The 22,094-nt window shown below is 51.8% G+C and overlaps 2 protein-coding genes across 8 annotated transcripts in view; both read left to right on the top strand.

Moving 5' to 3' along the window:
* The first annotated feature begins 2,201 nt into the window (after nucleotides 1-2,201).
* PELI3 (pellino E3 ubiquitin protein ligase family member 3) lies at nucleotides 2,202-11,604 on the top strand. 3 transcript variants are annotated; one of them, XM_061203821.1, is made up of 8 exons: nucleotides 2,202-2,306; nucleotides 3,449-3,601; nucleotides 4,143-4,214; nucleotides 6,323-6,452; nucleotides 7,047-7,148; nucleotides 7,946-8,140; nucleotides 8,458-8,646; nucleotides 10,009-11,604. In XM_061203821.1, the coding sequence occupies exons 2-8, from the start codon at nucleotides 3,450-3,452 to the stop codon at nucleotides 10,576-10,578; spliced, it is 1,410 nt and encodes a 469-aa protein (XP_061059804.1). In that variant the 5' UTR covers nucleotides 2,202-2,306; nucleotide 3,449; the 3' UTR covers nucleotides 10,579-11,604. The 3 variants fall into 3 exon arrangements, with proteins under 3 accessions (XP_061059804.1, XP_061059805.1, XP_061059807.1); XM_061203822.1 differs by lacking the exon at nucleotides 4,143-4,214; XM_061203824.1 differs by lacking the exons at nucleotides 3,449-3,601; nucleotides 4,143-4,214.
* A 3,129-nt stretch (nucleotides 11,605-14,733) lies between these two features.
* The window catches only part of DPP3 (dipeptidyl peptidase 3), a 33,531-nt gene continuing 26,170 nt past the window's right edge, over nucleotides 14,734-22,094 (top strand). The window contains exons 1-2 of one of the 5 annotated variants that reach the window (XM_061202093.1): nucleotides 14,734-14,774; nucleotides 15,965-16,239. In XM_061202093.1, coding sequence (XP_061058076.1) covers nucleotides 15,970-16,239 — 270 coding nt within the window. In that variant the 5' untranslated portion in view covers nucleotides 14,734-14,774; nucleotides 15,965-15,969. Of the gene's footprint in view, nucleotides 14,780-15,961; nucleotides 16,240-22,094 lie in introns of all 5 variants that reach the window. The other 4 variants (XM_061202090.1, XM_061202092.1, XM_061202091.1 and 1 more) reach the window with 4 other exon arrangements.

Genomic DNA, 22,094 nt, shown 5'->3' on the forward strand with positions numbered 1-22,094 from the left:
CTGCATTGGGAGCACGGAGACTTTGCCACTGGACCACCAGGGAAGTTCCGAAGCTGGAGTTCTTAGGACAGAGCATGGGCCTTAGAGCCAGAAGCCAAGGCTGGGACTTGAGAATCTGTGTCTGTTGGTGGTGTTTCAACTCACCCTTCCTCTCCCTGACCTGGACAATGCAATGCTTCAATCAGGCTCATCACATGCTCCCAGAGGTCCTTCCTGGTCTGGCTGTACCCACCATGCAGCTCCAAGCCCAGTGCTCTACCACAGGAGAAATCTCTGCCTCCTGGGACAAAGACTTGGAACCTCTCTTAGCCCTTCCTGCAGTCTGGTGTCAGGTCGTAGCACGGGGGCTCTGGTCAAACGTCATTTCCATACTTGCCTGGCTGTGTGACCTGGCTGCCCCCCACCTCCAGCCTCACTCTTCTCATCTGTAAACTGGGAATTCTAATAGTAATTCAGTACATGTTCACAGAGGGCCTGCTCTGGCAGAAAATGTGCTGGAAGCTGGGAGTGCAAAGGGGAGTAAGACTGTCCCAGTGTCCCTGTGTCCTATTATGGCTGTGCATACCTGGCATGCAGGTGGGCATACTGTAGGCAGTCAGGGATGGAAGCTACCCTGTGGTGCAGGATTTGTATGCCCTGCTGCCGGCAGCTCAGCAGTCCAGCCTGCCCTGTGGTGGCCTCTCAGGGAGTTTCTCTTTGATTAATGAGTGCTTTTGTCCTCAAAGGGTGTGCTGTCAGCTGCTTTCTTGTTTCATCTGGCTGCTGGGGCCCCAGAACAGTTGGCAAAGCAGTTGGTATCTTGGACTATTTTTAGGTGGCGGAGTTAGTGGTGTGTGTGGATGTGGTGGGGCCCAGGAGGAGTCTTGGAGACTGGCAGCTTCATAAGCAACAAGTTGGGGAGACGAAGGGGAAGTGTGTCCCCTCTCAGGAATGTGTGGGCAAACTTTCACTTATCCTTCTTGATTGGGGCCAAAGGTGGCCTCCTCTGTGCAGCCTTCCTTGATTTCCTCAATAAAACATGCACTCCAAAGATGCAAATTAAAGGTCCACCCTCTGGCCTTCCCCCAGCTCTTGGTTATAGTTCCAAACAGACCAAGAGATAATGAGCTCTAGGGATCTTATCTGATGCATCTCTGGGTCTCTCTGGCTCTGCACCTCTGAGTGCTGTCCAGCCTTCCCAAGTCACAACAAGAAGGTATAGAAGTTAGGAGTCCAGACTTTGGAGTCACATAGCTGAGATCCACTCTTGGGCCCTTTCTAGGAAAATAACCACGACCAAGTCAGGTTCCTAAATCTCTGTTTTCTCATCTGTAAAATGGGTGATTATAGTGCCTGTCTCCCAAGAATTAAAGGGCTTATTTTGTTCAAAGCACAGCACATAGCACCTGGCACAGACTGACAGACGAGATCTCTTGCAAGCCCAGGACCGGAGGGGACTGCAAACCCCAAAAGGTTCCCATTCCCTTTGCGGCATCTCAGGTGGTGTGTGCAAGCTGGCGGGAGAGAGGGAGGCGTTCCTAGACACCTGGGGGGCCCAGAGTCAGCCGGAGGTTGCACAGCGAGAAAGCAGCCGAGCTTGTGGGGGGAAGGCAGGTCTGCGACTGGAGTCAAACGCGGCGGCTTTCCTCTGCCTTCCTGCTGACGCACACCCCCTCCTCCGCCTCCTCTAGTATTTTCCTTCTCTCTCCTTCCCGCCCCTGCCTCTCTCCTCTAATTCCGCGGCTTCCCCATCTGGGAGGCGAGTTCTCGGGCAGGAGGTGGAGAGTCCCTGGCCTAAGGTGGGGAAAGGGGCCTCCAGCCCAGTGGGAAGGTCCTAGACCGCGGTGGGGGAGGGGGCGCCAGGGTCTCAAGGAGAACCCGGGAGTCCCCAGAAATGAGGGCGGGGTCAGGGGAGCCCGAACTGGGGGAGGGGTCTCGTAGACTACCTGAGAGTCCCGGAGCTGGCGAAGTTGGGCGGGGGCGTTCCCAAAATAGAATGGTGGGCGGGGCTTCCAAGGGCCCGAAGGCGGGGCCCTATAAGGGGCGTGGCCTCCTGAGAAAGGGCGGGGCTCCGCCGACTGGGGAAGAGCTTCGCCGCAAGGGGCGGGGTCTTGAGTGGGGGCGGGGCTTCCACGGGGCGGGGCATAAGCACAGGGGGCGGAGCGTGGCTGTTGGCGCCCGTACCCCTCCCCCGGCTCCGGGTGTCTCCGTGACGAGGCAGCGCGGAGCCGCCGCGGGCCGGGCCCATCCCGCCGCAGCAGCCCCAGGGCCGAGCAGGAGCGAGGCGCGGAGGGAGCGGCGCCAAGCGGGGGCCGGAGCGCGGCCAGGTGAGGCCGCCGGAGCGGAGTGGGCGGGGGCTTCGCCGGGCGGGCCCCAGCGGACGCTGGGGGCGTGTTTGAGTGTCTGGGTGGCAGGGGTACTTGGTCTGAGGGCGGGCGCCTGTGGCTCTTTGCGCGATCGCGCCTGCTGTCGCGGGTCGAAGGTGGGCTCTGCGCCCGTCCGGGCACTGCCCGCGGGGCTCGGGTTGTGCTGGACTGTGTGTGTGAGCGCGTGTGTTTGTGTGGAGGGGCCGCCGGGTGTGTATCTGCGTATGCGCTGGGCTGTCATTGTGCCTGCCCCGGGCGCGGGGCGCCGGCCTGCCCCGGCGCAGTCCCTACTGCGCTGGGATGTTTTCCAAACAGGCTTCCTGCGGGGACTGGCTCTGCTGCAGCCCGAGCGGGAGGGGGGAGCGCCGCCCCCACAGGCCTCCAGAGACCCGGGCGGCCCGGGGACTGCAGACTGACACCTGAGGGAGGGAGGGGGGTGCGCCGGGGAGGGGTCCAGAGGCCTGCCCGCAGGGCGAGGACAAGATGGGGAGACTGGGGCAGATTGATGGGGAGGTAGAGGTGGCCAGACAGGCGGAGATGGGGAGGAGCGTGGGTAGAGAGATGGCGAAAAGGACAGCGGCGGGGACAGAGAGTCACTGAGAAAACAGACAGACAGACAGAGGCCTAGACCAGCAAAGGGGCAGAAAGATTAAGATGGGCAGGTAGATTCCAAAAACCTGACAGAAGTGTTACTCAGGGGTCCCGGGGCTGAGAGCCAAACCCAGGAACTGAGTGAAGGATGAGCAGTAAGGGCCCCCAACTCCTGGGGTGACTTTCTTCCAAGCACATCCCAGACTGAGGTCCTGGCCAAAAAGAAGCTTCTGGCCACCCCAAGTTGGTCCATCCCTCTGCCCCTGCCAAATATTCTGACCCTCTGTGCAGCCCCACCCTCTTGGTTCCATCCCATCCATCTCCCTTCCCTGGTATCCCAGCAACCCTGTCAGTTTAGGGGAGGCAGAAGTGAAGTGGTTGCCATAGCAACAGAGTGGGTGAAAGGTCACTCTGTTGTTAGCCTAGGTGGCCTGCAGGAGGCTGGAGCTGGCATTGAGGGGGCTGGGGTGGGAGGCTGCAAAGCTCTTTTTCTCCTCTCCCACTCTGCCCAGAATGGTGTTGGAAGGAAACCCTGACGTGGGCTCCCCTCGAACCTCAGACCTCCAGCACCTGGAGAACCAGGGCTCTTGTGTCCTTTCTTCTCCCGGTGAAGATGCACAGCCAGGGGAGGAGCCCATCAAGTATGGTGAACTCATCGTTCTGGGGTGAGCCTCCCTGGTCCAGGTGGGGTGGGGCACCAGGCACCCCACAGGACAGCCAGACCAAGGGCCCCGGCTCTCCCCACTTAGGGCCTTCTGCTGTTTGTCCCTCCTCACCTTCCCAGCTGAGAGACAAAGTTGACCAAGCCCACCTCAATTCATAATTGTTATTGTATCTTCCCATTTTTCATAAATTACTGAGACAACTCTAACTGCCCACCCACGTTTCTGAGCAGAAGAAAGTAACACCAGCTGCCTTTCATAAAGCACCTAGTGTGTGTAGTCTGAGGTGAGGAACTCTGGTTCTCCAGCAAAACTGCTTGGTTCAAATCCTGCCTCTGCAAGTTGCTTTACTTCCCTGTGCCTCTGTTTTCCCATTTCCCAATAGGGATGCTAATAATAATACCTCAGAGGGTTGTTGGAAGGAATGAATGAGGTGATTTCTGTAAAGCACGTAGGACAGTGCCTGGCACGCACCAAGTGTTCTGGGAGGCAGGCCTGTGCCGAGCCCTTTCATGGACATTATTTCATTTCAATCTTCACAAAGATGCTGTGAGGAAGGAGGTGAGGAAACCGAGGCTCAGAGAGGGGAAGTGACTGGCCCAAGGGCACACAGCTGGTAAGTGGCAGGGCTGGGATTTGGACCCAGGGCTTTTTACTCTAGGTCTAGTGAACTTTTGCTAAGCTACAGCTGACCCTCACACTACAGATGAGGAAACTGAGGCCAGGAGAGAGGAAGAGACATGAGTTGGTGGCTGAGTAGAGCTCATCCCTTCCTGGTCTTCACCTGACCAGGATCTCTGCACCACCCACCTAGCTCTTGCCCCAGGCACAGATTCCTCTCCTTCCTCCCTGGTCTGTACCTCCTTTTGGCCTCTCTCTCTACCCCGAAGAAAGTATCTGATAAGCTATGTTATCATTGTGATGATTATTTAGAAATAATAATGGCTACTGTTTGTTGATGTGTATATGCCATGTACTTTTTTTTTCAGTAATAATAATAATAGCTAACACTTACCAAGGGCTTGCTATATATATATGCCAAACTCTGTGCCAAGCATTTTTAAATGCTTTATCTCCTTTAGTTCTCACAATGAACCTGTGAGGTAGGTCCTGATAAATTAGCCCCATTTTACAGAGGTCATATGATAAGCGGAAAAGCCAGGATTTAAGCCAGGCCCGTCTGAGGCCCCAGCCTGTGTCCTGAACTGTCCCACCCCCCATATGTGGGAAGAGCTTACAAGGGCAAAAGTGATGCCCCTCTCAGGGGTGCTTGCATTAGAAAAGCAGCTGCTTCGGAATTCCCTGGTGGTCCAGTGGTTAGGACTCCACACTTTCCAAAAAAAAAAAAAAAAGCAGCTGCTCGATGTCCCAAAGGAAGAGCTGGCATTGCAGCTGAGGGTGAGGCCACTGATGAGGGAGAGCTCAGACCTAAGGGGACAGGCCCCTCTTGACTGCCATTTGTTCTCTGCAGGGCAGTGAAGCCCCACACTGGCTGGACATCAGAGCCACCTGGCGAGCACATTGGAAAATACCCATTGACAGGCCCATCCCAAACCTACAGAATCAGAATCTCCATGTGTGGGGCCGGGGAAGATTCTGATTCAAGTGGTCCTCAGCTGTATTTGCCAGCTATTCATCCTTTTCACTCCCTGCCGCCAAACCTTCCATGGCTCCCCACTGCTTATGGAATAAAGTCTGGAATCCTCAGCCTGGTGTTCAGGGCCCTCCCACCAAGTTCATTTTCCCCTGCTGCACTTTACCACCCAAGTCATCACTCTCTGATCTCACCAAACCCTTCCAGCCTCAGGACCTTTGCTCAGGGTGAGCCCTCCCTACAGAAAGTCCTCTGCAGAAGAGGCTGGAGTCAGACAGACCCGAGTTCAAATCTAGACTTTTCCCATTGACTAGCCTGGGACCTCAGGCAAGTCATTTTATCTCCCTGAGCCTCAGTTTTCCTCATTCGTAAAATGAGAAGAAAGATACTTGCCTGGCAGGACGTTGCACACGTTCCATTAGGTAATTAATAATGTGAAACACCAGGAACATGGGAGGCTCCGGTACATGGCAACGATCAAGGTTATGACTCACTCCATCTTTGCCTTCCACAATCACTCCCTCTGGACAAGAGCTGGAAAGGAAGGTAGAAATTTGATGTGTGTGGCGATATGGAGGTAGTGGCATTGTGGGTCTGTTGTTTTCTTTCATTCTGGTTTCCGGTAGTACTTGTGATATAATTAATGACAGTTTGCTAAAGGTGAATCCTTTCTAGTTCTTCAAGGCCCAGTATGGGTGTCCCCTCTCTTAGAAACCTGATCCTGGGGCCAGAATTCCCTTCTCCTGTCTCTGGGCCTGGGGCATACTTGGCTTGTGCCTGGATCATGGCAGGTGGCACCCAGGTTCCTTGAAAAACTTAGGGCACAGAACTGACTGTGGTGTGTCGCTATACCATGCCAGCACCTGGCACCTGGCCAGGCATGGTTCAGGAGTCCAGAAAACTCTGGTTAATTGGATGCAAGGCCTTTTGAGGATATTCTGACCCCCCACCCCACTCCCCGAAGGCCCCAATTTGATATAGTAGGGTCTTCTAGTTGTGGGTGGTTCTAGGGCTTGTCTATTAAGGTAGGATCTGCCCAGAAGTTGGCAGTTCCTCCTAGTCTCTAAGGGGCTCACTTTCTCTCTCTCTCTCTCCCTGCAACCCTTTCTTCTTAACCCTCACATCCACAGCTACAATGGGTGTCTGGCAAGTGGGGACAAGGGCCGCCGCCGAAGCCGCCTGGCACTGAGCCGCCGGCCACACGCCAACGGAGTGAAGCCGGACGTCATGCACCACATCTCCACACCGCTTGTGTCCAAGGCAAGCAGCTTGTCCTAGCAGTCCTGGGTGCTGGTCTTCCCAGTCCTACCTGCCCACAGCCCCGCTGGAGCAGGGGAGCCCACTGTGTCTTCACTCACTGCCCCAGAGAAATGGTGCTGGTGGGAGATCCCTTGCCATGTGTTACAGTCTGCAAAGTGTTTCCTTGACCACCAGACCCCATCCGTTGGATGGAAGTGGTCAGCATCATTTTAGAGGTGGCCAAGGCTCAGAGAGGGGATGTGACAGTCACACAGCAATGACAAAGGAAAGGCCTTTGGCTGCAGAGGGTTTGGGTTAGAATTCGGGCTCTGCTGTTTCCAGCTGTTAGACCTTAGGCCAGTTTCTTCTCCTCTTGGAGCTGCAGTTCCCTCAATTGTAAAACGGGAATGATAACCATGCCTCCTTCGGGTGGCTTTAGGGATCAAATAAGGTAACATGTGTAAAGTGCCAGCTGCACAATACACCCTCTGCAAAGGGTGGAACTGCCCCTTCCCTAGGAGTGGCCACTGGGCCTTGGGCTCCACTTCTGGCTTAGAGGCTCACCCTTCTCCTGGCCACATGCCTGGGAAAGTGACTTCTCCTTTCTGTCACCAGGCACTGAGCAACCGTGGCCAGCACAGCATCTCGTACACACTGTCCCGGAGCCACTCGGTCATAGTCGAGTACACACATGATAGTGACACAGACATGTTCCAGGTATGCTCGGGCGCCTCCACAAGCCTTGGCCACTGGACCACCAGGCCTGGACGCTCAGCTCTGCAGGTGTTCCAGGGGGTGGCTCGTGGCCACGGGGCAGGTACTTTGTGTCCTCAGTGCAGTGGACCACTCTTCAGATGAGGAAGCAGGACACCCCAGTGAGGGTTGTTGACTTCCAAGTCACACAGGAAGTCAGTGGCTGGATCAAGATTCAAACCCAAGCCTGGACTCCCACCCGCGGGAGGCATACAGTTTAGGAGTTCAGAGTGTGTTGTGAGAGTCGTACTGCCTGACTTCTGCTCCCAGCTCTGTCAGTTAGTAGCTGGATGACTTTGGGCAAGAGTCGCTTAAACTCTCTGGGCCTCGGTTTCCTCATCTGTAAAGTGGGGCCCATTATAGTCCCACCCCAGGGCATCGTTGGGAAGATTAACTGAGATATTGCACACGAAATGCTTAACATGATATATAGTAAATATTTATCAAAAATTCACTATTTTCTACTAACATTTGAACATTCCCAGACTATGGGTGTCAGTTACCCTTTCACTGTTCTATCTGCAAATCAGCTAGTTTTTAATTGAGTGGGGTGCTTCCAGGAACTGGGGGGGAGACAGAGAAGCAGGAACACAGACACCAGTGATTGGATGTGGAGACCCCCAGGGAACTGGGATGGTGCTGTCCCCTCCTTGTTTGGTGACCCTGCACACAGAGCAGCTGCTGGGAACCCTGGGATGGGAAGCCCGCAGGATTGACCTGTGCACACGGCATTCCTGTGCCTGCCCTCCCCTCCCTCACAGATTGGCCGCTCCACGGAGAACATGATCGACTTTGTGGTAACAGACACGTCCCCTGGAGGAGGGGCTGCCGAGGGCCCCTCTGCCCAGAGCACCATCTCCCGCTATGCCTGCCGCATCCTTTGTGACCGCCGGCCGCCCTATACCTCCCGCATCTATGCCGCTGGCTTCGATGCCTCCAGCAACATCTTCCTTGGAGTGAGTGAGCCCCCCGGGCAGGGACCAGCACTACATCTGAGAGCGAGCCGAGGGGTAGGCTGGGGAGGGGCAGCATCCTGGGGTGATGGACCAGCCTGCAGTAATCATAACCATGACCTATGCAGGGATTAGCAACCCCACTTAACAAATGAGCAAAGCGAGGCTCACAGAGGTCAGGTGACGCCCAAGGTCATGCAGCGCCAATTCTAGTCCTCTCCGGGCCACCTCTGAGCTCGAGGGTAGAGGGGCAGCACTCCTGGCTCGCAGCCTGCTGGGGGCCACTCGGGGATGTGATCTGATCCCACGTGTGGTCCCAGGAGCGGGCAGCCAAATGGCGGACCCCTGACGGCCTGATGGACGGCTTAACCACCAACGGGGTCCTGGTGATGCACCCAGCAGGCGGCTTCTCTGAGGACTCGGCCCCGGGTGTCTGGCGGGAGATCTCGGTCTGTGGGAATGTATATACTCTGAGGGACAGCCGCTCGGCACAGCAGCGGGGGAAGCTGGTAGGTGGCCTGTCCACCCTCCTCCCCACCCCCTCATCCTTCCTGGGTCCTCCCAATCTCCCCTTCCCCCTTCCCAAGCCAGGACAGATGATCTCCAGTCCTGCTGCACAAGGGATCCCCAACAGGGTCCATCTGGGGACACGTGCCACTTGCACCACAGAGGGGACCAGACCAGCATCTCCAAGTGTAGCCCACATACTGCCGGAGGTCCCTGGGGTGATGTGAAGTGGCACCCACACCAACGCACCGTGCAGTACCAAGTGGCTTTGAGGATGCCAGCAGCTGAAAAATTCACACCCTCCTATGAGGGTGACACTTGGCCTGTGTGTGAGCAGTTTGTAGCCTGAAGTGTTGGCAGTTTGTAACATGTCTGTCACGTTCACACGGGTTTAGCTTTATTCTCTCCCAGCAGGAAGGGGCCTTGGAGTAGTTCTGACACAGGTGACAGTGAACGCTCCATGTGGTACAGATCAGAGAACTAATGTTAGGAGCTGGGAGAGTCCTAGAGAGACATAGGGGCTTGCCCAATGTCATGTGGCGAAGATCCTCAAATGGGCCACGCAGAGCTTTTCCCAGGTATGAGCACCTCGGGCAAGGAGATGCCAAACCTCGAGGGAAAGCATGGCTTATCTTTCCAGAGCATCAATTCTATTGGGAGATCTGGGGAAACATTATTTTTTAAAATTGTGCTTTTGAACGTTTCACTAGGACACACTTATTGAGCACCTACTATGTTCTGGGCACCGTTCCAAGTGTTTACATTGATTCATGAGAACAACTTGCTATACAGGGAAGTAAAATCCATCTTGAGGATAAGGAAATTAAGACACAGAGAGGATAAGTTACTTGATCAGGGACACAGAGTTAGTAAATGCTGAGGCCAGCATTCACACCCAGACGATCTAGTGCTAGAGTCCTTGCTTTTAACCTCAGCCCTTAGGACCCCTGCTTTGGGCTAAGTCCCCAGTGTTTTGGACAGAGGAGTTTCTGGCCTCTGCCATTAGGGGAGAGCCTGGGAAAATGTTTTAGAAAACTCCCATTTTGGTCCAGGCCTTCTGATTTGACAGATGAGGTGACTGAGGCCCACGTTCCACTGAGTGTAAGGAATGGTGCCTGCCTGGGACCACTTGCCTCCCCTCCCACGCGGCTTCTCAGTCTTTTCTGCTCCTCTGCCCCAGCCCTCCCCCCTCCTCAGCCCCAGTCCAACCCCCTCCTCTGACCCAGCCAGCCCCACGGGTCCAGAGTGCTCTCTCTAGGGAGGTTCAGTGGGATGGATGGGTGGCTTGACTGGGGTCATGGCGGCCCAGGGGCAGGGGGTTCAGGAGCCTCTTGGGCAATAAGGCTCTTCTGCTGCCCTTGCAGGTGGAAAACGAGTCCAACGTGCTGCAGGACGGCTCCCTCATTGACCTGTGTGGAGCCACGCTGCTGTGGCGCACGCCGGCGGGGCTGCTGCGGGCGCCCACGCTGAAGCAGCTGGAGGCCCAGAGGCAGGAGGCGAATGCAGCGCGGCCCCAGTGTCCCGTGGGCCTCAGCACCCTCGCCTTCCCCAGCCCGGCCCGTGGCCGCACGGCACCCGACAAGCAGCAGCCCTGGGTCTACGTCCGCTGTGGCCATGTCCACGGCTACCACGGCTGGGGCTGCCGGCGTGAGCGGGGCCCCCAGGAGCGCGAGTGTCCTCTCTGCCGCCTCGTGGGGCCCTACGTGCCCCTGTGGCTCGGCCAGGAGGCCAGCCTCTGCCTGGACCCCGGGCCGCCCAGCCACGCCTTCGCACCCTGTGGCCACGTCTGCTCTGAGAAGACTGCCCGCTACTGGGCTCAGACGCCACTGCCCCATGGCACCCACGCTTTCCACGCTGCTTGTCCCTTTTGCGGGGCCTGGCTCACCGGCGAGCATGGCTGTGTCCGCCTCATTTTCCAGGGGCCGCTGGACTAGGCTCCCTGGGGGCCCCCTGCTGCCGCGCCCACCTGCCCACCCAGGTCCCCCACCTCCTGCAGCCCAGAGGGAGCTCTGCATGTGGGACTCTACCTGCTGGCACATCGCCACACCAGATGGACGCGTTGGATGGGTGGTGCCCTTCCCCTCTTAACTCTGGCTCCAAAGGGGGGTCTCTGGGACCCCTACCTTGGTCAGAATGATGGGGCCTCAGCACCAGCTCTGTCCCGGGCTGATGGAGGGAAGCTCACCCCTACGCCCTGGCCCTTCCTGGGGCATCCCACATCATGCCGCCTACACTGTGCCCCTGGGGGAATGAAGGGGCCATGGGCCCCTGACCCCCAGCTTAGGCTGGCTGTGCCCTGAGCCTGCCAACCCAGTTCCAGATAATCACCCTGCTGCTGCCCTGGGTTCCTCTATAAACCTTGCTGCTCAGCTGCCCTCACAAATCCCTCGTGTCCTGCATGCGTGCAACGCCTCCAGCCCCTAAGGGAGTGCCGGGTGGGCGGCAGGCTGGGACCGACATCTGCGGATACCCACTGTGGGCTGGACTCCTTTGCCAAGTGGGATCTGGGGACACAGAGACAGTCAGACCTGGTTCCCTGCCTGGCAGAGTTCACAGTCTAGTGGATGACAGACCAATTACTGAAGGACAGCATGGCTTCCTGTGCGCTAGGATCAGAGAATCATCAGGGGCTGTGAAGCTGGTCTCACCAGAGGGTAGAAAAGTGAGGAGTGAGAGAGGCTTCACTGAGGAGGTGCGTAAGGGCTCCGCCTCGTTGGACTGCTGGGAATCCCCGCAGGAAGGATCCACAGGAAGTTGGGGTGGGGGGTACTTAAGGCAGAAGGGAGGCCGAGCACAGGCTCAGGTGCAAGTATGCAGGGAACTGAGTGAGAGGTTCAGAGTGGCTGGAGCACGGGCTTCAGGGGGCAGAAAGGTGGCTGGAACGAGATGTTGGCGCCATGCTGACAGGGAAGGTGCTGGGTGAAAGTTCCGATCCTCATTTCTGGACAGTCAGGAGTTGAGCGGGGGCGGGGTGGGGCGAGAGGACTCGTGGTTCCAGAGTGTTGGCTGTGACACAAGGGCTACCATCACCGAATGCCCACTGTGTGCCCCGCACTGTGCTAATGCTAATAATAACTATGTTCATTGAGCACTCACCAGGCACCAGGCTCTGCTTCTCGGAGGTTTTATTATTTAATCCTCCCAGTAACCCAGGGAGGGAGGTGTTACCATTTCTGTTTACAGGGAGATTAAAACACATGCTCCAAGTCACACAGCTGGAAAGCGGCCAAGTCAGATTCGAATCCACAGCTGCCTGCCTGGCCTCAGAGCCTGCCCTCTCCTCCATCACACTGGGCTGCTTTCCTTGGACAGGGATGGGAGGGGTCTGGAGGGCAACCCAGGTAAGGGGAACAGCATGGGCAAAGGTGTGGCAGGGAAAATGCTTGACGACCAATGAGGTGGGTGTGGAGGAGGCAGAAAAGAGGAATGAGGGGTGGGAATGTTGGGCTGAGGTCTGGTGGGCCTTGGTTGCCATAGAGGCCAAGTCTGAACTGGATCCCTATTCATCTTGGCTAAGTGTCACCTCTTCCTGAGAGCCAAGGCAAGCTCGGGGTGCTGCTGGGATTGCCCCAGAGCTTTCCTGGGGCAAACAAGCTGGAAAGACAGGTAGATGGAGGTTCTGGAAATATAAAAATCTGAAGAAGAGGCTCTGAGTACCAGCCTGACCTGGGCATCATCCCCAGTGGAAGACAGAGCCTTAGGGAGTACAGATTCCAAGGGGAGGGACCTGCCCTAATCCACATGGCTGGCTGGCGCCACAGAGACCAGACCTGGGACTGTTGAGAGAGGGCACTTGCTGGTGGTGAGAGGAGGATGTGATCAGACTCTTGCTTCCAGAGCATCACACTGTCACAGAGGGGGAGCCCAGATGGGGATGCTGGGGTGGACTTGGAAGCATTGCAACTCCTACACACACACACACAAACACACAGCCAGAGCAGTAAGAATCCAACTCTTTCCAGTTCTCTCTTCTCACTCTTTTGAGAACCAAACGGGGGAACACTCCCATGCCATTTCTATCAGGGAACCTCAGACTCTCTAGGAGGAGAGGCAAGCAAAAGGCACAGGTGCCACACGAGGGAGAACTCAGAGGTGTTGGTGGAGGGGGTCAGACAGCCCTGGTCTTGGTTCAGCTCTACCCCTTTCCAACTCTTGGAGCCTCAGTCTCCTTAGCTGTTAAATGGAATAACAGTCCCTATGTTGCCAGGTGGTTGTGAATGTGTGGAGGACACCTGTAACATAGTATGTACTTAATATTACTTCCTCACCTACTCCTTCTTCATTCCCGTGGGCAAGAGCCAAGGCTGGGGATGGTCATGACTCCAGGGAGTGGACTGCTGCATGTGATACTGTGTGTGTGTGTGTGTGTGTGTGTGTGTGTGTGTTGGGACAGGTGGAGGGGACACTGTGGTGGAAGGCTAGACCCCAGTTCAGGGACACCTGAGGACTTCCTGGGTGGCCTTAGGGAAGTCAATGAATCCATCAGCCTCCATTTCCCCATATGTGCAATAGGTAAAATGATATCCTATCTCAGGGTTTTTGCAAGAATTAAATGGGATCCTCCATGTCAAGCTGCTAGCACAGACCTTCAGGAAGTGCTCATATTAGCTGTGAAGATAAAAATGCAGCTTGGTTGGGGGTTTCCCAGGAGTACTGGGATCTTTCCTTGGCCTGAGCTGCCCACTGGTGTCCATGCACAGCACTTCCTTCTTTATCTGTGTACATTTCAACCTCTCCCAAGTCAAGGAAGACTTTACACGCATGTTAAAGACAATGAAAATCGAGGCACAGGGAAGAAGAGTGATTTTCTAAGGACATAGACCGATTTATTGAGTTCCTCCCTATAATGATAATCACCATCAGAGTCAACAGTTCGCACCGCTGTGCCAAGCAGGGCCTTGGGCACTTTTTGTGAATGAGAAACTGGTGCCAGTGGTGGGCAGCTGCTGCTCTGGGCCTAGACACAGGTGTGGCCAAGGCTGGCAAGGAGGGTATCCCTCTCCTCCATCCCTCTCTGCACAACACTAGGGGGCAGCACTACCCTGTCAACACTTCACTCAAGCCTACAACATCCCTCCGAGTAAAGACGATTTTTAGCCTGGTTCTCTGGCTGAGGAAGCCAAGACTCAGAGAGGTAAAGTGTCCCACTCAAGGACACACAGCCAGTAGGCAGCGGAGGCCTGACTGGACCATAGATGGCCTGGCTCTGCCCCACCTCTGACTTGGGACCCTCACCACGTTCCCCACTTCGCCCAGGCTGGGCCCTTGGCCCTTCCACATGCCATTCCCCGCCCAGGCCATCCTCCTGTGAGTCTCTCCAGACATCCAAGGCTCGGCTCTGCCCTGGACAGCCTTTTGGGGTCGCAGGCGGCTTTCTCATCCGTCAGGCACCCGGCAAGCACCGGGGAACTGCCAGGCCCCTCGCCCCTTTGTGCTGAGGAAACTGAGGCTCGAAGATACTCAGCTGCAGCCCCCATCAGACCCACAGTGAGTCGGTAGCGGTGCAGGGAAGCACTTGGGGGCGTTTCTCCGCGCCCCCCACACGGTAGGACCATGTCAGCCCTGGCAGGAGCCCACTCACCTGTAGCCTCGATTCCCTGCACGAAGGGTTTTGCAGTCTCGGAAGAGCCTCCGCCCCCTGGCCCTCGACTCCACCGAGGAAGGACCACATCACTCCCACGGTGCAGGTTCCCCCATACAAAACTGAGGTCGGGGGACTGGGAAAAACCCCAAAGGAGAGCGGAGGTCAGGACTGTGTGGGGGGAATCCCTGGTGCTCTGGCCGTGACAGCCACGCCGCCCCGCCTGGACTCGGGGTCCCTTGTCAGCCCCGTCAGCCGGGACTAGGCCGCCACCGGCCAGGCCACTGAGGTTCCTGACCCCCGCGCGGGCGCCACCTGCCGACAAAAGGCCAAGGCCGCAGGGGCAGTTCTGCTACAACCCCGTGGTGCCTGGGGCCGGGAGCCGGCATGCCGGCGAAGCTTGCCTCGGCGCGCCTATTGGCTGGAGGCGATGCCCGTCCGGGCCGCGAGGCCCGGCAATTGGCTGGTGGGGGCGGAGTTCGCGGAGCCCCAATGAATGGGGGGAGCCGGAAGCAGGAAGTGAGTTTGCGATCGGAGCAGCTGCTGCAGGTGAGGTGAGGCGCGGCGCCCGGGTTTCGGGGTCACAATGTGTCATCCTCGGGGGACAGGGCGAGTCTGGGCCGAGCGCAACATCATTCTCTTTCTGCCCCCCATCCCGTACCCCTGCCAAATTCATCGCGGCCCCGAGGCCAAGGAATGCTCCAGGCAGCAAAGGGTTAACACTCCTTTCAGAACCCAGGGGATTGTGCTGTTGGGGAGCAGCATCGGGAGGGGCGGGGGAGGTTGGAAACTCATTCCTAGTAAGAGAGGGCTTTGTGGAGTATACTCTGGGTTGGGAGACACCCAGATCCCAACCGGGCAGTGAGACCTTCGGTAAGTTGCTTGGCCTCAATCTCCCTAACTGTAAAATGAGTTTTCTCCCAACTCCGAACTTCTGTAGCTAGGGTAGCTCCCCTGGCCCAGTACAGGGAGAGGACAGGAGGACGGAGGACCGAAGAAAAGGCAGAGGGCTGAGGGTGGGACAGATCCTGGGATCAGTGCGAGAGGAAGAGTTCAGGGAAAATCATTTACTGCTGTAGGTACATTCCATTCGATTGGAGTGACCTTGTGACCTCGTGACCTCATCTAATTTGCATACCCACCCGGTGAGGTTGGGGTTACTATCAATCTCATCTTACAGAGGCCGTAATGGAGGGGCAGAAAAGTAAAACAATTGACTTGATATTAGGAGTCTGGGGCTGAGCCAGGATTGGAACCTGGGTCTTCCAACTGGGACTTTGTCCTTATGAACACAGTGGTGGGCAGAATTGAAGAACCTGCAGGATAATTCTGAAGGAGGAGGCTAGGAGGTCAGAGAAGGAGGAGGGGAGGAGTGAGGCCTGGGGCTGGGAGTCCAGAGATGTAGATCTCTGCTTCTGACCTCTCCCTTGTGTTATTAGGCAAAGCTCTAGCCTCTCTGGACCTGTTTCCCCAACTGTAATACTAGGTAGTTGGATTCAATCTTTAAGTTTGAGAGGCCACGGGCCAAACATTGCCTACCAGAATATTTTGTAATCTCCTTGGGTGAGTCACCTAACCGTCTCTGAGCCTCAGTTAGCATATCTGGTGCATGGGTACAATGGTATTCCCTTCCTCATGGACTTTGGAGAGGATTAAATCAGACTGTGAGAGTGCAGAGTCAGGTGTGCAGTTGGCGTGCGATAAATGATGGCTGTGATCATGGTGATGGTTCTCAGCAGGGCCCATGGCGGACACCCAGTACATCCTCCCCAATGACATCGGCGTGTCTAGCCTGGACTGCCGCGAGGCCTTCCGCCTGCTGTTACCCGCAGAGCGCCTCTATGCCCACCACCTGTCACGGGCTGCCTGGTATGGAGGCCTGGCCGTGCTGCTGCAGACCTCCCCTGAGGCCCCCTACATCTATGCCTTGCTCAGCCGCCTCTTCCGTGCGCAGGACCCCGACCAGCTGCGCCAGCATGCCCTGGCTGAGGGCCTTACCGAGGAGGAATATCAGGTCAGTTCTCTCAGGCCAACCTGCATTTCCTGAGTGGCTTCTGGGTGTGAGGGGCCAGGAAGCAGGGGTACAAAGGACTTTCTGTCTCTTTGCATTAGACGAAAGGTTTCAAACACAGGGACATCCCCTCCTGGAGCTTCAGTCTTCTCATCTCCAAGATATGCATGAGGGTAGTCTGTACCTCTTAGGGTTGTAGCGACCTGACGCCAAGATAAGTGGTGGCTGCTGTGATTATAACAAGGGCTGTGGAGTAAAGGAAACAGCTGTGGAGATTCGGAGGCGGTAGAGGAATGAGTCCAGTATAGGAATCAGGAGGTCTGCGTTCTGGACCATATCTTCCTCTACCGTGTTGTGCGTCCCTGGGCAGAATGTTCTGCCTGTCCCCTTGTTTTTGTCTGTCTGTGGGTCTATTGGCCAAGGAATACATTAATGCATTCTTAATGCATTACAGCAATGCAGAAAGACACAAAACAAAACAAAAAGATCATTTGTTGTCAGTGCCCTCCCCAGAGATAACCACTGAAGATGGTGGGATATATAACCTTTTCAGTCCTCTGTCTGTATTGCATACCTGTACATGTACATATGCACATGTATTAGTTCCTTATTTTCTCTTTTACATATGAGATCACATTCTATGTATTCTTATGGGTTTTGCTTTTTTCACTGAACACCATGTCTTGGAGAACTTACATGGGGTACATATAAATCCACCTCATTCTTTTTTATTGGCTGTGAAGCATTCCACAGCAATGTGCACTATAATCAATTTAATCTTTTCTTTATTGATGGACATTTAGGTTTTTCTCTACTCTTCTTACAAACAATACCACGATGAGCATACTTATGCACATGTGTGAGTAGGATCTATTTGTAGAAGTAGAATTGCTGGGTCAAAGGCTCTGTACATTGGCAATTGATTGGTGCTGTTAAATCATCGTCTGAAAAAGCTTCACCAAGAATGTATGAGGATATGGTCTGTCTTCCTATATGTAAAATAAAGGGATTGGATTGCTTATCTCTGTGCTGAGGCCCAGGCTGTTTCTTCTACATTTTTTTGAACTTTGAGTAATCACATCCTGTCTCTAGGCCTTGATTTACTCATTAAAAGAGCTAATAGCTGGGGAAGTGCTTATTAATGGAAAAGTGCTACCCAAGTATTCATTATTTTCAGTGGGATTCTTTGTAAGTAACAGAAACCCACCTCAAATTGGCTTAAATGAAGAAAAAAAAAAAAAAACCTTGACTCCCAGTCTGGTCTGGCATGTAAGGAACTTAGATGTTGCCCATCTGTTCTAACAACAAGTAAAAAGCTGAAGAAATTGAAAAATCAACAACTCTTCTTAGATCCTTAAGAGAAGTGAGGTCACAGGGCAAACTGCTGCCCCCAAAATTGGAGAGATAGACAGGCAGGTACAGAGAATCACAGCTTAACAGAGCAAAAATTCATGAGCAGAAACCTCCACAGAACCAGTGCTGGGGTAGGAAAACCTGAACTGTAACTGATGAATTGCTGGAGGCTCAGTGTGGACAATTGCAAGAGTTAAAAACTCCAAGGGGACCCAGTCATAACGGAGGCCCACAGTTTGGGGGATTGTACCTCCAGGAGCTTGACCTGGTTCTCATAATGAATTTCAGAGAAAAAGTCCCTCATGCTCCTCACAGGAGGAGAGGAAAAGGAACCATTTTTGAAATATGCTAGAACATTCTGTTCTTCCTAACATGGTCTGCCCTCAGGAGAAACTGTTTAACCAGAACCAAACCTGCTAGGGTTTTATCAGAGCCTAACTGATCTGGAAGAAGGGAAATACCCAACTCCATAGCTCTGACCATCTGTCCCACCTAAGAGGAGTGGTGGGAACATGGGACTGAGAAGCAGGTGTGAAGTTCATAGTCCAGCAGCAAAGGCTCACTAAAGGACTGAGACCTAATCATGGGACTCTAGAATGCTTCCCCTGCCCCCACACCTTACCATCACATTAATAAAGGCCTACTTATGACAGTTCCTTTTACCTAGCACATCATGTCTGGCTATCAAGAAAAAAATTCGAAAACATTCTTAAAGGCAAAAAACACAGCTTGAAGAGACAGAGCAAGTATCAGAACCAGACTCAGATATGGCAGGGATGTTGGACTTATCAGACCAGGAATTAAAACAACTATGACTAATATTCTAAGGGTGCTAATGGATAAAGTAAACAGCATACAAGAACAGATGGGCAGTTTGGGATTAACATATATACACTACTATATATAAAATAGGTAAACAACAAGGACCTATTGTATAGCACAGGGAACTATACTCAGTATCTTGTAATAACCTATAATAGAAAAGAATCTGAACAAGAATACATATATAGATATATACATATAGATATATACATATATATATCTGAATCACTTTGCTGTATACTTGAAACTAACACAGTATTGTAAATTAACTATACTTCAATTAAAAAAAAAAGAACAGATGGGCAATGTAGACAGAGAGATGGAAATTCCAACAAAGATCCAAAAAGTGCTAGAGATCAAAAAAACACTAATAGAAGTGAAGGACACATTTGATGGGCTTATTAGTAGACTTGACATAGCAGAGGAAAGAATCTCTGAGCTTGAGGGTATCTCAATAGAAACCTCCAAAACTGAAAAGCAAAGAGAAAAAAGACTGAAGAAAGCAGAATAGGATATCTAAGAACTGGGACAACTATAAGCAGTGTAACATATATATAGTGGTAAAGCCAGAAGAAGAAAGAAAGAAACAGAAGAAATATCTGAAATAATAATGACTGAGAATTTCCCCAAATTGATGTCAGATACCAAACCACAGATCCAGGAAGTTCAGAGAACACCAAGTAGGATAGTAAGTGCAAAACAAAAAAGAAAAACAAACAAAACCTACATGTAGGCATATCATGTTTAAACTACAGAAAATCAAAGAGAAAGAAAAAGTTCTGAAAGAACCCAGAAGGAAAAATTATCCACAGAGGAACAAAGATAAGAATTACATCTGACCTTTCAGAAATCATGCAAGCAAGAAGAGTGGACTGAAATATTTACAGTGTTGAGATAAAAAGCCACCAACCTAGAATTCTGTACCCTGTGAAATTATCCTTCAGAAGTGAAGTGGAAATAAAGACTTTCTCAGACAAACAAAAATTGAGGGAATGTGTTGCCAATAGACCTACTTTGCAGGAAATGTTAAAAGAGGTTCTTTAGAGAGAAGGAAAATGATATAGGTCAGAAACTCAGATGTACAGTAAAAAAAGGAAAAGCATTGGAGAAGGAATAAGTGAAGGTAAAATAAAAACTTTTATTTTTCTTATTCTTAATTGATCTCAGAGATAACAGTTTGTCCAAAATAATAATAGCAGCAACATATCCAACTATGTGTGCTTATGTGTACATGTATGTATATGCTTATGTATGCTTATGTAGAAGTGAAATGAATGACAGAAGTGATATGAGGGAGGGGAGGCAAGAATTGGGATTATTTTGTTATTATAAGGTACTCAAACTGCCCATGAAGTGGACTTGAATTAGTTGTAAATGTATATTGCAAACTCAACCACTGAAAAAAATAGAAAAAGAAGTACAGCTGATACGCTAAGAAAGGAGAGAAAATGGAATCATATAAAACGCTCAGTTAAAACTACAGAAGGCAGAAAAAGAATGGAAGACAGGTGCCAGCATGGTCGGGTTCTGGTGAAAGCCCTCTTCTGGGTTGCAGACTGCTGACTTCTCACTGTGTTTTCACATGATGGATCATTTGAGCTGGCTCTCTGGGATCTCTTTTGTAGGGGCACTAATGTCAATGAGGAGGGCTATGCCCTCATGATCTAATCTCCTCCCAAAGGCCCTGTCTCCTAATACCATGGCCTTGGAGGTTAGGTTTCAACATACTGATTTTGGAGGGACACAAACATTCAGATCATAGCAATCGATAAACCTCTAGCCAGGCTAACTAAGAAAAAAAAGTGAGAGGTCGCAAACTGCTAATATCAGAAATGAAAGAAGGGACATCAGTACAGATCCATGGGCATTCAAATGATAATCAAGGAATACTATGAAAAATTTTATGCCCACAAATTTGATAACCTATATGAAATGGACCAATTCCTTGAAAGACATAATCTGCCAAAACTGACAAAGAAGAAATAGATAATCTACATAGGCCTATATCTATTAAAGAAATGGAATCAATAATTAATCAACAACCTTCCAAAACAGAAAACATCAAGCCAAAATAGGTTCACTACTAAACATTTAAGTTAGTAGTACTAACTAATTGGTACTAAACGTACCAATTCTCTACAATCTCTTTCAGAAGAGAAAAGCAGAGGGAATAATTTCTAACTCATTCTGTGAGACCAGTATTACCCTAAAACCAAAATCAGACAAAAATTACAATGAAAGAAAAGAAAACTACAGACCAATATGTCTCATGAGCATAGATGCAAAAGTCCTCAATAAAATGTTAGTAAATTGGATCCAACAACATATAAAAAGAATTATGTACCACGACCAAGTAGGATTTATCCTGCCAATCTGGTTCAACATTCAGAAATTAATAAATGTAAATCATCACATCAACAGGCTAGAGAAGAAAAATCACATGATCATATTAATAGATGCAGAAGAAGCATTTGGCAAAATCCAATACCCATTCATGATAAAAACTGTCAGAAAACCAGAAACCTTACAGCTAACATCATATTTAGTGGTGAAAAACTTTCCCAGTAACATCAGGAATAAGGCAAGGATGTCCCCTCTCACCACTACTTTTCAACATTGTACTGGAAGTCCTAGCTAATGCAATAAGACAAGAAAAAGACATAACAGGTATACAGATTGTGAAGGAAGACATAATACTGTCTTTGTTCACAGATGACATGATTGTCTATGTAGAAAATCTGAAAGAATCAACCAAAAACTCTTAGAACTCATAAGTAATTATAGCAAGTTTGCAGGTTGCAAAGTTAATACGCAAAAGCCAATTGCTTTCCTATATTACAGCAATGAACAAGTAGAATTTGAAATTTAAAACAGAATTCCATTTACAATAGCACTCAAAAAAGTTGAAATACTTAGTTGTAAATCCAACAAAATGTGTGCAAGACTTATATGAGGAAAACTACAAAACTCTGATGAAAAATATCAAAGAAGAACTAAATAAATGGAGAGATATTCCATGTTTGTGCATAGAAAGATTCAATATTGTCAAGATGTCACTCCTTCCCAACTTGATCTATAAATTCAATGCAATCCCAGTCAAAATCCCAGCAAGTTGTTTTGTGGATACCGGCAAACTGATTCTAAAGTTAATATGGCGAGGCAAAAGACTCAGAATAGCCAACACAATAATGAAGCAGAAGAACAAAATTGGAGGACTGATAGTACTCTAGTTCAAGACTTACTATAAAGCTACAATAATCAAGACAGTGTTCTGGGGCTTCCCTGGTGGTGCAGTGGTTAAGAATCCACCTGCCGATGCAGGGGACACGGGTTCAAGCCCTGGTCCCGGAAGATCCCACATGCCGTGGAGCAACTAAGCCCGTGCACCACAACTTCTGAGCCTGTGCTCTAGAGCCTGTGGGCCACAACTACTGAGCCTGCATGCCACAACTACTGAAGCCCATGTGCCTATAGCCCGTGCTCCGCAACAAGAGAAGCCACTGCGGTGAGAAGCCCACGCACCACAATGAAGAGTAGCTCCTGCTCGCCACAACTAGAGGAAGCCCGCGTGCAGCAACAAAGACCCAACGCAGCCAAAAATAAAAATTAATTAATTAATTAATTAAAAAAAAAAAGACAGTGTTCTGTTGGCAAAATAATAGACTAATAGATCAGTGCAATAG

Source organism: Eubalaena glacialis, chromosome 10 (assembly GCF_028564815.1).
Source record: "Eubalaena glacialis isolate mEubGla1 chromosome 10, mEubGla1.1.hap2.+ XY, whole genome shotgun sequence".
Lineage (NCBI taxonomy): Eukaryota > Metazoa > Chordata > Mammalia > Artiodactyla > Balaenidae > Eubalaena > Eubalaena glacialis.